At 45.8% G+C, this 16171-nt stretch overlaps 1 protein-coding gene across 1 annotated transcript in view; it reads right to left on the bottom strand.

Annotated features, from left to right (window-relative positions):
* Positions 1-243: 243 nt before the first annotated feature.
* LOC140392868 (C-type lectin domain family 4 member E-like) overlaps positions 244-16171 on the bottom strand; it is a 397188-nt gene continuing 381260 nt past the window's right edge. The window contains exon 8 of the mRNA XM_072478611.1: positions 244-590. Within this exon, the coding sequence (XP_072334712.1) occupies positions 398-590 (193 nt within the window). The 3' untranslated portion in view covers positions 244-397. The remainder of the gene's footprint in view (positions 591-16171) is intronic.

Here is a 16171-nt window from a genome sequence, read left to right as displayed (position 1 = left end):
GGATGAGGGGGTGGGGACAGAGGGGAAGGGAGGAGGGGGTGGGGACAGTGGGGAAGGGAGGAGGGGGTGGGGACAGTGGGGAAGGGAGGTGGGGGTGGGGACAGTGGGGAAGGGAGGAGGGGGTGGGGACAGTGGGGAAGGGAGGAGGTGGTGGGGACAGTGGGGAAGGGAGGAGGGGGTGGGGACAGAGGGGAAGGGAGGAGGGGTGGGGACAGTGGGGAAGGGAGCAGGGGGTGGGGACAGTGGGGAAGGGAGTAGGGGTTGGGGACAGTGGGGAAGCGAGGAGGGGGTGGGGACAGTGGGGAAGAGAGGAGGAGGTGGGGACAGTGGGGAAGGGAGGAGGGGGTGGGGGATCTTTACACATCCTGAGTCTCTCGTTCTGTGTCCCAGTCTCTCTTCAGGAACAGAATTCCTCAAAGTCAGCCGCGGCGATGTGGGACTGAGGCAATTTCTCACAGATAAAAGGATGAGATTTTCCACAATTGTCGTCATTCCAGCCAAATTTTTGTTCCTTGGTATTTGCACTGATTGTGGCACAGTTTTCATTATCCTCATAATTATCTGGTTGTCCTGTCTGCCATTTTAAAAAACTGGGGAATATGGAAAAAATAATATTCATTAAAATCCTGCACAAAATGTGAAACCTGCCTCAATCCCAAACTAATCCCTCTGCCACACTCCCTCCCCATAGCCCTGTATCAATCCCAAACTAATTCCAGAGCCTCATTCTCTGCACAGCCCTGTATTAATACCAAATTAATACAACTGAGCCGCTTATTCCCAATAACCCTGTATCAACCCCAAACTAGTACCAGTGCCCCACTCTCACTCACAGCCCTTTCACAATCCCAGACTAATCTCACTGCCCCGCTCTCTATTTATAGCTCAGTATCAATCCCCAAACTGATCCCACTGCCACATTCTTTCCCCATAGCCCTGTATCAATTGCAAACTAATCCAACTGCCCCGATCTCTCCTTATTGCCCGGAATCAATCCCAAACTAATCCCACTGCCGCGCTCACTGCCATGTTTACTCCCAATAGCCCTATATAAATCCCAAACTAATCCCACTGTCCCCTATCATGATATTCAGGTAAACAGCATAGCACAAAAATGCATACATACTGATGGACTGATCAACGGACCAATCAATACACACACACCACAGCCAATCACAGGCAAGAGCATACACAGTACAAAACAGGGATCACGACACTTCCTGAGCATTCCAGCAGGAGAGAGCTCAGGGCACAGAGCTCATAGCAAGCCACTCAGACATCCACCATGTGCTGAGTGCCACTACATGATAGTATTAGGAATAGGTCCACAGATTCTAGGGTTATAATAGAACCTCAGTAACCAGTTTACCACTGTAAATAAATGTTAGTAATAAAACTGAGTTGTACCATTCGCAACCGTGTTGGTTCGTCTGTGTAGCAGAGTACCCAACACATCATCCCCCTCTCCACCCAAAACACTGTATGAATCCTAAACTATTCCCACTGCCCCACTCTCTCCCCACAGCCCTGTAAGATTCACAAATTAATCCCACTGCTGCACTAACTTCCCATAAACATGTATCAAACCCAAACTAATCCCACTGCCCCGCTCTCTCCTTATAGTCCTGTACCAATCCCAAATTAATACCACTGTGCCACTCTCTCCCCATAGCCCTGTATCAATCCCCAAACTAATCCCACTGCCACGCTCTCTCCTCATAGCCCTGCATCAATCCCAAACTAATCCCACTGTCCCGCTCTCTCCCCACAGCCCTGTATGAATCCCAAACTAATCCTCCTGTTCCACCACCTCCTCATAGCCCTGTAACAATCCCAAACTAATCCCACAGCCACGCTCTCTCCCCATCGCCCTGTATCAATCCCCAAACTAATCCCACTGCCACGCTCTCTCCTCATAGCCCTGCATCAATCCCAAACTAATCCCACTGTCCCGCTCTCTCCCCACAGCCCTGTATGAATCCCAAACTAATCCTCCTGTTCCACCACCTCCTCATAGCCCTGTAACAATCCCAAACTAATCCCACTGCCCCACTCTTTCCCCATAGCCCGGTATCAATCCCAAACTAATCCCACTGCCTCACCATCTCCCCATAACCCTGTATAAATTCCAAACTAATCTCACTGTCCCAGCTCTCTCCCCATAGCTCAGTGTCAATCCCCAAACTGATGCTCTTGCCTTGCTCTCTGCTGATAGCCCTGTATCAGCCCCAAACTATTCCCAGTGACCTGCTCTCACCCCCAGCCCTGTATCAATCCCAAACTAATCCCTCTGCCCCATTCTCTCCTCAAGGCCCTCTAGCAATCTGAAACTAATCCCTCTGTACCGCTGTCTCCCATAGTCCTGTGTCAATTCCAAACTAATCCCACTGTCCCGCCTTCTCCCAAAACCCTGTGTCAATTCCAAACTAATCCCACTGACCCACTCTCTCCCAAAGCACTGTGTCAATCCCAAACTAAATAGGGCATCACGGTAGCATTGTGGATAGCACAATTGCTTCACAGCTCCAAGGTCCCAGGTTTGATTCCGGCTTGGGTCACTGTCTGTGCGGAGTCTGCACATCCTCCCCGTGTGTGCGTGGGTTTCCTCCGGGTGCTCCGGTTTCCTCCCACAGTCCAAAGATGTGTAAGTTAGGTGGATTGGCCATGATAAATTGCCCTTAGTGTCCAAAATTGCGCTTAGTGTTGGGTGGGGTTACTGGGTTATGGGGATAGGGGGAGGTGTTGACCTTGGGTAGGGTGCTCTTTCCAAGAGCTGGTGCAGACTCGATGGGCCGAATGGCCTCCTTCTGCACTGTAAATTCTATTCTATGATAAATAGCCCTGCAACAATCCCAAACTAATCCCTCTGTACCACTGTCTCCCAAAACCCTATGTCAATTCCAAACTAATCCCACTGATCCACTGTCTCCCAAAGCTCTGTGTCAATCCCAAACTAAATAGCCCTGCAGCAATCCCAAACTAATCCATCTACACTACTCTCTCCCAAAGGCCCTGTATCAATTTGAAACTAATGCCGCTGTCCTACTGTCTCCCATAGTCCTGTGTCAATCCCAAACTAATTGCATAGCCCTGTATCAATCCCAAATTAATCCCACTGCCCCAGTTTCCTCCACAGTCCTTTAACAATCCCAAACTAATCCCACTGCCCCGTGCTCTTTACAGGCCTGTATCAATCCCCAAACTGATCCCACTGCCATGCTCTTTCCTTATAGCCTTTTCTGTCTTGTGACTGTCCCTTTAAGAAAGGTTTGGTTTTACCACGTGACCTGTAGCACGGCTTCAGTGATGTCATTTGTGGGTGGTCCTGGGCTGTGGCTGTCAGGTGAAAATTTTATGTTTCAGTTTTGGTTTGTTGCTTTGGACTGCAGAAGAGAAGCAGTGTTTACCTGTTTCCATTTTAAAGCTGTCCCAGGGAACTGAAAGCAAATTGGGTGTGGCAAACTGCCTCGGTAACGTCAAAGATAGAGTTGCTTTCTGGAAGGAGTTTGAATCTGCTGGTTGGAGGCAGAATCAGAATCTCAGGGAAAGGACCAGTCCCATTCAAGTGAGATTACAGTGTGCTGGCCCACGCCCTTGAAAGGGGTTTTGGTTTATTGGATTTTGTTATTGAATTGGAACAGCTACTAAGGGGGATTCATTAAGAGTTATATACATAGATTACTGTAGTTCTGTTTTCTTTATGTTTGTAGTTGATAACAAATTCTTGCTGTATTTTACATATGTTTAACTACATTCTTATAATAAACTTTGTTTTGATAAAAGCGCCTGGGAAGTCTGATGAATCACACCTGAAGTGAAGGCCAATGTTCCCATCCTAGCCAAATTCAATACAAAAGTTATAGGTCAGGTAAGCTTCATAATACACTTTGGAGTTTCTAAGCCTTGGCCCATAACATGTAGCAATCCCCAAACCGGCCCCACTGCCACGCTCTCTCCTCACAGCCCTGTATCAATCCGAAACTAATCCCACTGCCGTGCTCACGTCCCGTAACCCTGTATCAATCCCAAACTAGTCTCACTGCCTTCCTCTCTACACATAACCCTGTATAATCGTAAAGTATTCCCACTGCCCCGCTCTCTCCACATAGCCCTGTAAGAATCCCACTGATGCGCTCACTTCCCATAAATCTTCACCAATCCAATATCAATCCGTCTGCCCCACTCTCTCCTTACAGCCCTGTATCAATCCCCAAACTGACCCCACTGCCACACTCTCCCCATAGCACGTATCAATCCCAAACTGATCCCAATGCCCAGTGCACTCATCATATCCCTGAATCAATTCACAAACTAATCACACAGTATCGCTCTCCCCCCAAAGCCCTGGATCAATTATAAATTAATCCCACTGTCCCGCTGTCTCCCATAGCCCTGTGTCAATCCCAAACTAATTGCATAGCCTGTATCAATCTCAAATTAATACCATGACCCACTGATTCCCCAGAGCCCTGCATCAATCCAAAATTAATCCCATTGCCCAGTTTCCCCCACAGCCCTTTAACGATCCCAAACTAATCCCACTATCTCACATTCTCCCCATAGCCCTGTCTCCATTCCCAACTAATCCCACTGTCTTGCTCTCTCACCATAGCCCTGTATCAATTCCCAACTAACCCCACTTCTTTGTTCTCTCATCATAGCCCTGTATTAGTCCCAAACTGATCCAACTGCTCTGCACTCTCCACATAGACCAATATCAATTGCAAACTAATCCTACTGTCCCACCAGCTCCCCATAGCCCTGTATCAATTCCAAGCTAATCCCTCTGCTCCACACACTTCCCATAGCCCTGTATCAATTCCAAACTAATCCCACTGTCTTGCTCTCTCATCATAGCCCTGTGACAGTCTCAAACTAATCTCACTGCCCTGCGCTCTCCCCTCAGCCCTGTATCAATCCCAAACTGATCCCACTCTCTCGCTCTCTCATCACATTCTTGAATTAATTCACAAACTAATCCCATGTACCTTTCTCTCTCCGTACCCGATATCAATCCCAAATTAATCTGACTGCTCCGTTCTCTCCCCATAGCCCAATCTCAATCCCCAAACTAATCTCACTGCCCCACTCTCTCCCCATAGCCCAATCGCAATCCCAAACTAATCACACTGTCGCACTCACTCCCCATGAACCTCTATCAATCACAAATTAACATCACTGATCCGTTCATTCCCCATATCCCTGTATCAATCCCAAACTAATCTGACTGCCCCACTCTCTCTCCATTGCCCAATCTCAATCCCAAACTAATCCCTAAAACCCACTCACTCCCCATAAACTCTTAGCAATCCCCAAACTAATCCTACTGCCTGACTTTCTTCCCATAGACCTGTATCAATCCCAAATTAATATCACTGACCCGCTCATTCCCCATAGCCCTGTATCAATCCCAAACTAATCCCAGAGCCCCACTCTCTCTCCTGTCTCAGTCCCAAACTAATCCCAGAGCCCCACTCTCTGCATAGCTATGTATCAACCCAAATTAAAACAACTGATTTGCTCATTTCCCATAGCCCTGTATCAATCCCAAACTAATCCCATTGCTGCGCTCACTTCCCATAACCTTGTATCAATTCCAAACTGACCCCACTGTCCGCACTCTCCCCCAGCCCTGTATCAATCCCTAATCTGATCCTACTGCCAAACTCTCCTCAAAGCCTCATCTCAATCCCTAACTAATCCCACTGTCCCACCACCTCCCCAAAGCCCTGTCTCAATCCCAAACTATTCCCACTGCTCCACTCACCTCCCACAGCCCAATATCAACCCCAAACTAATCCCCCTTCCTCCTCCTCACGCCATAGCCCTGTATCAATCCCAAAGTAATGCCACTTCTCCACTTTCTCCCCATTGGTACGATATGTATATTGACTGGGATGTAAAATGTTAACAAGTTAATGATAATGTTTCTTACCACTAGAGGGAACCAAAAAACAGTCATATATATATCATGTGACTTTGGGGATTCTGGGAGTCACGAGTTCAGAGAGAGCTAAATAAGATAGGCATGTGAGAGAGAGCAGTTGTATTTGAGAATGTCTGCTAGTTAGAGATAGCATTGTTTAATAGATAAACCTTCTCCTTTAGGGATGTGATTGTGTCAAGTGAGAGTACCTTTAAGAAATGGGTGTTTTCATACAATAACTCTAGTGGGTATACCTTTAAGAAATGGGTGCTCATGTTACTGCAGTGATGTCAGAGTGTGGATGGAGCTGAGCTCTGGCTCTGCTTTTTAGTTTCACTTTGAGAAAAGCTTGGGTGTGTCTGTGTTTTTTGGTTTCGTTTCAGTGTTGGAGCTGCAGTCAGCCACAGAAGGTGTAATGTCGTTCTCTCTGCCATGTAAAGAGTAACTCTTGATCAGTTGGGGAATTGAGGGGGATGACTGTTCTCAGTAGTGAATTTAAACCTGACCTCTGTGTTACAAGGGTCTTTTGCCTTCTGGATGTTGTTTGGGAATTTATTAAGGACTACTTAGTGTTGTATTCTTTGGGGGTTGTATTTGAATTGTTGGTTGCTAAGATGTTCACTGTATGTTTTTAAAAGTTCATAGAATAAACTTTTTTTGCTTTAACAAATACTGTTAGATGTCTGCTGTACCACACCTCTAGATTGGGCCGTGTGCTCTCCATACCACAATCTAGTAACAGTTGTGGGTCAGGTGAACTCCATGATACACTTTGGGGTTCTCTAAACCCTGGCCCATAATAATTGAACCTTAGTTAGTAGTGTAGTAAATTAATAGTTTTGTTTGTTAACAAAGCTTTGTGTTCTTATTCAACATTATGCATCTGAGCCATCCAGGTAAAGCAGAATAGAGAACACAACACCCATAGTCCCGACTGAATCACAAAATATTCCAAATGCCCCAATCTCTCCCCATTACCCTTTATCAATTCAAAAACAATCCCACTGTCCGACTCTCTCACCATAGCCCTGTATCAATTCAAATACAACCCCACTGTCCGACTCTCTTCCCATAGCCCTGTATCAATTCAAAAACAATCCCACTGTCCGACTCTCTCACCATAGCCCTGTATCAATTCAAAAACAATCACACTGTCCGACTCTCTCACCATAGCCCTGTATCAATTCAAAAACAATCCCACTGTCCGACTCTCTCACCATAGCCCTGTATCAATTCAAAAACAATCCCACTGTCCGACTCTCTTCCCATAGCCCTGTATCAATTCAAATACAACCCCACTGTCCGACTCTCTCACCATAGCCCTGTATCAATTCAAATACAATCCCACTGTCCGACTCTCTCACCATAGCCCTGTATCAATTCAAATACAATCCCACTGTCCGACTCTCTCACCATAGCCCTGTATCAATTCAAATACAATCCCACTGTCCGACTCTCTTCCCATAGCCCTGTATCAATTCAAAAACAATCCCATTGTCCGACTCTCTCACCATAGCCCTGTATCAATTCAAAAACAATCACACTGTCCGACTCTCTCACCATAGCCCGGGATCAATTCAAATACAATCCCACTGTCCGACTCTCTCACCATAGCCCTGTATCAATTCAAAAACAATCCCACTGTCCGACTCTCTCACCATAGCCCTGTATCAATTCAAATACAATCCCACTGTCCGACTCTCTCACCATAGCCCTGTATCAATTCAAAAACAATCCCACTGTCCGACTCTCTCACTATAGCCCTTTATCAATTCAAATACAATCCCACTGTCCGACTCTCTCCCCACAACCCTGTATCAATTCAAAAACAATCCCACTGTCCGACTCTCTCACCATAGCCCTGTATCAATTCAAAAACAATCCCACTGTCCGACTCTCTCACCATAGCCCTGTATCAATTCAAATACAATCCCACTGTCCGACTCTCTTCGCATAGCCCTGTATCAATTCAAAAACAATCCCACTGTCCGACTCTCTCACCATAGCCCTGTATCAATTCAAAAACAATCCCACTGTCCGATTCTCTTCCCATAGCCCTGTATCAATTCAAAAACAATCCCACTGTCCGACTCTCTCACCATAGCCCTGTATCAATTCAAAAACAATCCCACTGTCCGATTCTCTTCCCATAGCCCTGTATCAATTCAAAAACAATCCCACTGGCCGACTCTCTTCCCATAGCCCTGTATCAATTCAAAAACAATCCCACTGTCCGACTCTCTCACCATAGCCCTGTATCAATTCAATTACAATCCCACTGTCCGACTCTCTCACCATAGCCCTGTATCAATTCAAAAACAATCCCACTGTCCGACTCTCTCACCATAGCCCTGTATCAATTCAAATACAATCCCACTGTCCGACTCTCTTCCCATAGCCCTGTATCAATTCAAAAACAATCCCACTGTCCGACTCTCTCACCATAGCCCTGTATCAATTCAAAAACAATCCCACTGTCCGACTCTCTTCCCATAGCCCTGTATCAATTCAAAAACAACCCCACTGTCCGACTCTCTCACCATAGCCCTGTATCAATTCAAAAACAATTCCACTGTCCGACTCTCTCACCATAGCCCTGTATCAATTCAAATACAATCCCACTGTCCGACTCTCTCACCATAGCCCTGTATCAATTCAAATACAACCCCACTGTCCGACTCTCTCACCATAGCCCTGTATCAATTCAAATACAATCCCACTGTCCGACTCTCTCACCATAGCCCTGTATCAATTCAAATACAACCCCACTGTCCGACTCTCTCACCATAGTCCTGTATCAATTCAAATACAACCCCACTGTCCGACTCTCTCACCATAGCCCTGTATCAATTCAAATACAATCCCACTGTCCGACTCTCTCACCATAGCCCTGTATCAATTCAAATACAACCCCACTGTCCGACTCTCTCACCATAGCCCTGTATCAATTCAAAAACAATCCCACTGTCCGACTCTCTCACCATAGCCCGGTATCAATTCAAATACAATCCCACTGTCCGACTCTCTTACCATAGCCCTGTATCAATTCAAAAACAACCCCACTGTCCGACTCTCTCACCATAGCCCTGTATCAATTCAAAAACAATCCCACTGTCCGACTCTCTCACCATAGCCCTGTATCAATTCAAAAACAATCCCACTGTCCGACTCTCTCACCATAGCCCTGTATCAATTCAAAAACAATCCCAATGTCCGATTCTCTCACCATAGCCCTGTATCAATTCAAATACAATCCCACTGTCCGACTCTCTCACCATAGCCCTGTATCAATTCAAATACAACCCCACTGTCCGACTCTCTCACCATAGTCCTGTATCAATTCAAATACAATCCCACTGTCCGACTCTCTCACCATAGCCCTGTATCAATTCAAAAACAATCCCACTGTCCGACTCTCTCACCATAGCCCTGTATCAATTCAAATACAATCCCACTGTCCGACTCTCTCACCATAGCCCTGTATCAATTCAAATACAACCCCACTGTCCGACTCTCTCACCATAGCCCTGTATCAATTCAAATACAATCCCACTGTCCGACTCTCTCACCATAGCCCGGTATCAATTAAAAAACAATCCCACAGTCCGACTCTCTTCCCATAGCCCTGTATCAATTCAAATACAATCCCACTGTCCGACTCTCTCACCATAGCCCGGTATCAATTAAAAAACAATCCCACTGTCCGACTCTCTCACCATAGACCTGTATCAATTCAAAAACAATCCCACTGTCCGACTCTCTCACCATAGCCCTGTATCAATTCAAAAACAATCCCACTGTCCGACTCACTTCCCATAGCCCTGTATCAATTCAAAAACAATCCCACTGTCCGACTCTCTTCCCATAGCCCGGTATCAATTCAAATACAATCCCACTGTCCGACTCTCTCACCATAGACCTGTATCAATTCAAAAACAATCCCACTGTCCGACTCTCTCACCATAGCCCTGTATCAATTCAAAAACAATCCCACTGTCCGACTCACTTCCCATAGCCCTGTATCAATTCAAAAACAATCCCACTGTCCGACTCTCTTCCCATAGCCCGGTATCAATTCAAATACAATCCCACTGTCCGACTCTCTCACCATAGCCCGGTATCAATTCAAATACAATCCCACTGTCCGACTCTCTTCCCATAGCCCTGTATCAATTCAAAAACAATCCACTGTCCGACTCTCTCACCATAGACCTGTATCAATTCAAAAACAATCCCACTGTCCGACTCTCTCACCATAGCCCTGTATCAATTCAAAAACAATCCCACTGTCCGACTCTCTCACCATAGCCCTGTATCAATTCAAAAACAATCCCACTGTCCGACTCTCTTCCCATAGCCCTGTATCAATTCAAAAACAATCCCACTGTCCGACTCTCTCACCATAGCCCTGTATCAATTCAAAAACAATCCCACTGTCCGACTCTCTTCCCATAGCCCTCTATCAATTCAAAAACAATCCCACTGTCCGACTCTCTCACCAAATCCCTGTATCAATTCAAAAACAATCCCACTGTCCGACTCTCTCACCATAGCCCTGTATCAATTCAAAAACAATCCCACTGTCCGACTCTCTCACCATAGCCCTGTATCAATTCAAAAACAATCCCACTGTCCGACTCTCTGACCAAATCCCTGTATCAATTCAAATACAATCCCACTGTCCGACTCTCTCACCATAGCCCTGTATCAATTCAAAAACAATCCCACTGTCCGACTCTCTTCCCATAGCCCTGTATCAATTCAAAAACAATCCCACTGTCCGACTCTCTCACCATAGCCCTGTATCAATTCAAATACAACCCCACTGTCCGACTCTCTCACCATAGCCCTGTATCAATTCAAAAACAATCCCACTGTCCGACTCTCTCACCATAGCCCTGTATCAATTCAAATACAACCCCACTGTCCGACTCTCTTCCCATAGCCCTGTATCAATTCAAATACAATCCCACTGTCCGACTCTCTCACCATAGCCCTGTATCAATTCAAAAACAATCCCACTGTCCGACTCTCTCACCATAGCCCTGTATCAATTCAAAAACAATCCCACTGTCCGACTCTCTCACCATAGCCCTGTATCAATTCAAAAACAATCCCACTGTCCGACTCTCTCACCATAGCCCTCTATCAATTCAAAAACAATCCCACTGTCCGACTCTCTTCCCATAGCCCTGTATCAATTCAAAAACAATCCCACTGTCCGACTCTCTCACCATAGCCCTGTATCAATTCAGAAACAATCCCACTGTCCGACTCTCTCACCATAGCCGGCTATCAATTCAAAAACAATCCCACTGTCCGACTCTCTCACCATAGCCCTGTATCAATTCAAAAACAATCCCACTGTCCGACTCTCTCACCATAGCCCTGTATCAATTCAAAAACAATCCCACTGTCCGACTCTCTTCCCATAGCCCTGTATCAATTCAAATACAATCCCACTGTCCGACTCTCTCACCATAGCCCTGTATCAATTCAGAAACAATCCCACTGTCCGACTCTCGTCCCATACCCCTGTATCAATTCAGAAACAATCCCACTGTCCGACTCTCGTCCCATACCCCTGTATCAATTCAAAAACAATCCCACTGTCCGACTCTCTCACCATAGCCCTGTATCAATTCAAAAACAATCCCACTGTCCGACTCTCTCACCATAGCCCTGTATCAATTCAAATACAATCCCACAGTCCGACTCTCTCACCATAGCCCTGTATCAATTCAAAAACAGTCCCACTGTCCGACTCTCTCACCATAGCCCTGTATCAATTCAAAAACAATCCCACTGTCCGACTCTCTCACCATAGCCCGGTATCAATTCAAAAACAATCCCACTGTCCGACTCTCTCACCATAGCCCTGTATCAATTCAAAAACAATCCCACTGTCCGACGCTCTTCCCATAGCCCTGTATCAATTTAAAAACAATCCCACTGTCCGACTCTCTCACCATAGCCCTGTATCAATTCAAAAACAATCCCACTGTCCGACTCTCTTCCCATAGCCCTGTATCAATTCAAATACAATCCCACTGTCCGACTCTCTTCCCATAGCCCTGTATCAATTCAAAAACAATCCCACTGTCCGACTCTCTTCCCATAGCCCTGTATCAATTCAAAAACAATCCCACTGTCCGACTCTCTCACCAAATCCCTGTATCAATTCAAAAACAATCCCACTGTCCGACTCTCTCACCATAGCCCTGTATCAATTCAAAAACAATCCCACTGTCCGACTCTCTTCCCATAGCCCTGTATCAATTCAAAAACAATCCCACTGTCCGACTCTCTTCACATAGCCCTGTATCAATTCAAAAACAATCCCACTGTCCGACTCTCTTCCCATAGCCCTGTATCAATTCAAAAACAATCCCACTGTCCGACTCTCTTCCCATAGCCCTGTATCAATTCCAATACAACCCCACTGTCCGACTCTCTCACCATAGTCCTGTATCAATTCAAATACAACCCCACTGTCCGACTCTCTCACCATAGCCCTGTATCAATTCAAAAACAATCCCACTGTCCGACTCTCTCACCATAGTCCTGTATCAATTCAAATACAACCCCACTGTCCGACTCTCTCACCATAGCCCTGTATCAATTCAAATACAATCCCACTGTCCGACTCTCTCACCATAGCCCTGTATCAATTCAAATACAACCCCACTGTCCGACTCTCTCACCATAGTCCTGTATCAATTCAAATACAACCCCACTGTCCGACTCTCTCACCATAGCCCTGTATCAATTCAAATACAATCCCACTGTCCGACTCTCTCACCATAGCCCTGTATCAATTCAAATACAACCCCACTGTCCGACTCTCTCACCATAGCCCTGTATCAATTCAAAAACAATCCCACTGTCCGACTCTCTCACCATAGCCCGGTATCAATTCAAATACAATCCCACTGTCCGACTCTCTTCCCATAGCCCTGTATCAATTCAAAAACAACCCCACTGTCCGACTCTCTCACCATAGCCCTGTATCAATTCAAAAACAATCCCACTGTCCGACTCTCTCACCATAGCCCTGTATCAATTCAAAAACAATCCCACTGTCCGACTCTCTCACCATAGCCCTGTATCAATTCAAAAACAATCCCAATGTCCGATTCTCTCACCATAGCCCTGTATCAATTCAAATACAATCCCACTGTCCGACTCTCTCACCATAGCCCTGTATCAATTCAAATACAACCCCACTGTCCGACTCTCTCACCATAGTCCTGTATCAATTCAAATACAATCCCACTGTCCGACTCTCTCACCATAGCCCTGTATCAATTCAAAAACAATCCCACTGTCCGACTCTCTCACCATAGCCCTGTATCAATTCAAATACAATCCCACTGTCCGACTCTCTCACCATAGCCCTGTATCAATTCAAATACAACCCCACTGTCCGACTCTCTCACCATATCCCTGTATCAATTCAAAAACAATCCCACTGTCCGACTCTCTCACCATAGCCCTGTATCAATTCAAAAACAATCCCACTGTCCGACTCACTTCCCATAGCCCTGTATCAATTCAAAAACAATCCCACTGTCCGACTCTCTTCCCATAGCCCGGTATCAATTCAAATACAATCCCACTGTCCGACTCTCTCACCATAGCCCTGTATCAATTCAAAAACAATCCCACTGTCCGACTCTCTTCCCATAGCCCTGTATCAATTCAAAAACAATCCCACTGTCCGACTCTCTTCCCATAGCCCTGTATCAATTCAAAAACAATCCCACTGTCCGACTCTCTCACCATAGCCCTGTATCAATTCAAAAACAATCCCACTGTCCGACTCTCTCACCATAGCCCTGTATCAATTCAAAAACAATCCCACTGTCCGACTCTCTCACCATAGCCCTGTATCAATTCAAATACAATCCCACAGTCCGACTCTCTCACCATAGCCCTGTATCAATTCAAAAACAATCCCACTGTCCGACTCTCTCACCATAGCCCGGTATCAATTCAAAAACAATCCCACTGTCCGACTCTCTCACCATAGCCCTGTATCAATTCAAAAACAATCCCACTGTCCGACTCTCTTCCCATAGCCCTGTATCAATTTAAAAACAATCCCACTGTCCGACTCTCTCACCATAGCCCTGTATCAATTCAAAAACAATCCCACTGTCCGACTCTCTTCCCATAGCCCTGTATCAATTCAAATACAATCCCACTGTCCGACTCTCTTCCCATAGCCCTGTATCAATTCAAAAACAATCCCACTGTCCGACTCTCTTCCCATAGCCCTGTATCAATTCAAATACAATCCCACTGTCCGACTCTCTCACCATAGCCCTGTATCAATTCAAATACAATCCCACAGTCCGACTCTCTCACCATAGCCCTGTATCAATTCAAATACAATCCCACAGTCCGACTCTCTCACCATAGCCCTGTATCAATTCAAAAACAATCCCACTGTCCGACTCTCTCACCATAGCCCGGTATCAATTCAAAAACAATCCCACTGTCCGACTCTCTCACCATAGCCCTGTATCAATTCAAAAACAATCCCACTGTCCGACTCTCTTCCCATAGCCCTGTATCAATTTAAAAACAATCCCACTGTCCGACTCTCTCACCATAGCCCTGTATCAATTCAAAAACAATCCCACTGTCCGACTCTCTTCCCATAGCCCTGTATCAATTCAAATACAATCCCACTGTCCGACTCTCTTCCCATAGCCCTGTATCAATTCAAAAACAATCCCACTGTCCGACTCTCTTCCCATAGCCCTGTATCAATTCAAAAACAATCCCACTGTCCGACTCTCTCACCAAATCCCTGTATCAATTCAAAAACAATCCCACTGTCCGACTCTCTCACCATAGCCCTGTATCAATTCAAAAACAATCCCACTGTCCGACTCTCTTCCCATAGCCCTGTATCAATTCAAAAACAATCCCACTGTCCGACTCTCTTCACATAGCCCTGTATCAATTCAAAAACAATCCCACTGTCCGACTCTCTTCCCATAGCCCTGTATCAATTCAAAAACAATCCCACTGTCCGACTCTCTTCCCATAGCCCTGTATCAATTCAAATACAACCCCACTGTCCGACTCTCTCACCATAGTCCTGTATCAATTCAAATACAACCCCACTGTCCGACTCTCTCACCATAGCCCTGTATCAATTCAAAAACAATCCCACTGTCCGACTCTCTCACCATAGTCCTGTATCAATTCAAATACAACCCCACTGTCCGACTCTCTTCCCATAGCCCGGTATCAATTCAAATACAATCCCACTGTCCGACTCTCTCACCATAGCCCTGTATCAATTCAAAAACAATCCCACTGTCCGACTCTCTTCCCATAGCCCTGTATCAATTCAAAAACAATCCCACTGTCCGACTCTCTTCCCATAGCCCTGTATCAATTCAAAAACAATCCCACTGTCCGACTCTCTCACCATAGCCCTGTATCAATTCAAAAACAATCCCACTGTCCGACTCTCTCACCATAGCCCTGTATCAATTCAAAAACAATCCCACTGTCCGACTCTCTCACCATAGCCCTGTATCAATTCAAATACAATCCCACAGTCCGACTCTCTCACCATAGCCCTGTATCAATTCAAAAACAATCCCACTGTCCGACTCTCTCACCATAGCCCGGTATCAATTCAAAAACAATCCCACTGTCCGACTCTCTCACCATAGCCCTGTATCAATTCAAAAACAATCCCACTGTCCGACTCTCTTCCCATAGCCCTGTATCAATTTAAAAACAATCCCACTGTCCGACTCTCTCACCATAGCCCTGTATCAATTCAAAAACAATCCCACTGTCCGACTCTCTTCCCATAGCCCTGTATCAATTCAAATACAATCCCACTGTCCGACTCTCTTCCCATAGCCCTGTATCAATTCAAAAACAATCCCACTGTCCGACTCTCTTCCCATAGCCCTGTATCAATTCAAATACAATCCCACTGTCCGACTCTCTCACCATAGCCCTGTATCAATTCAAATACAATCCCACAGTCCGACTCTCTCACCATAGCCCTGTATCAATTCAAATACAATCCCACAGTCCGACTCTCTCACCATAGCCCTGTATCAATTCAAAAACAATCCCACTGTCCGACTCTCTCACCATAGCCCGGTATCAATTCAAAAACAATCCCACTGTCCGACTCTCTCACCATAGCCCTGTATCAATTCAAAAACAATCCCACTGTCCGACTCTCTTCCCATAGCCCTGTAT

Source organism: Scyliorhinus torazame, chromosome 16 (assembly GCF_047496885.1).
Source record: "Scyliorhinus torazame isolate Kashiwa2021f chromosome 16, sScyTor2.1, whole genome shotgun sequence".
NCBI lineage: Eukaryota > Metazoa > Chordata > Chondrichthyes > Carcharhiniformes > Scyliorhinidae > Scyliorhinus > Scyliorhinus torazame.
The sequence above is the reverse complement of the archived record's forward strand: the minus strand, read 5'-3'. Positions and strand labels throughout refer to the sequence as shown.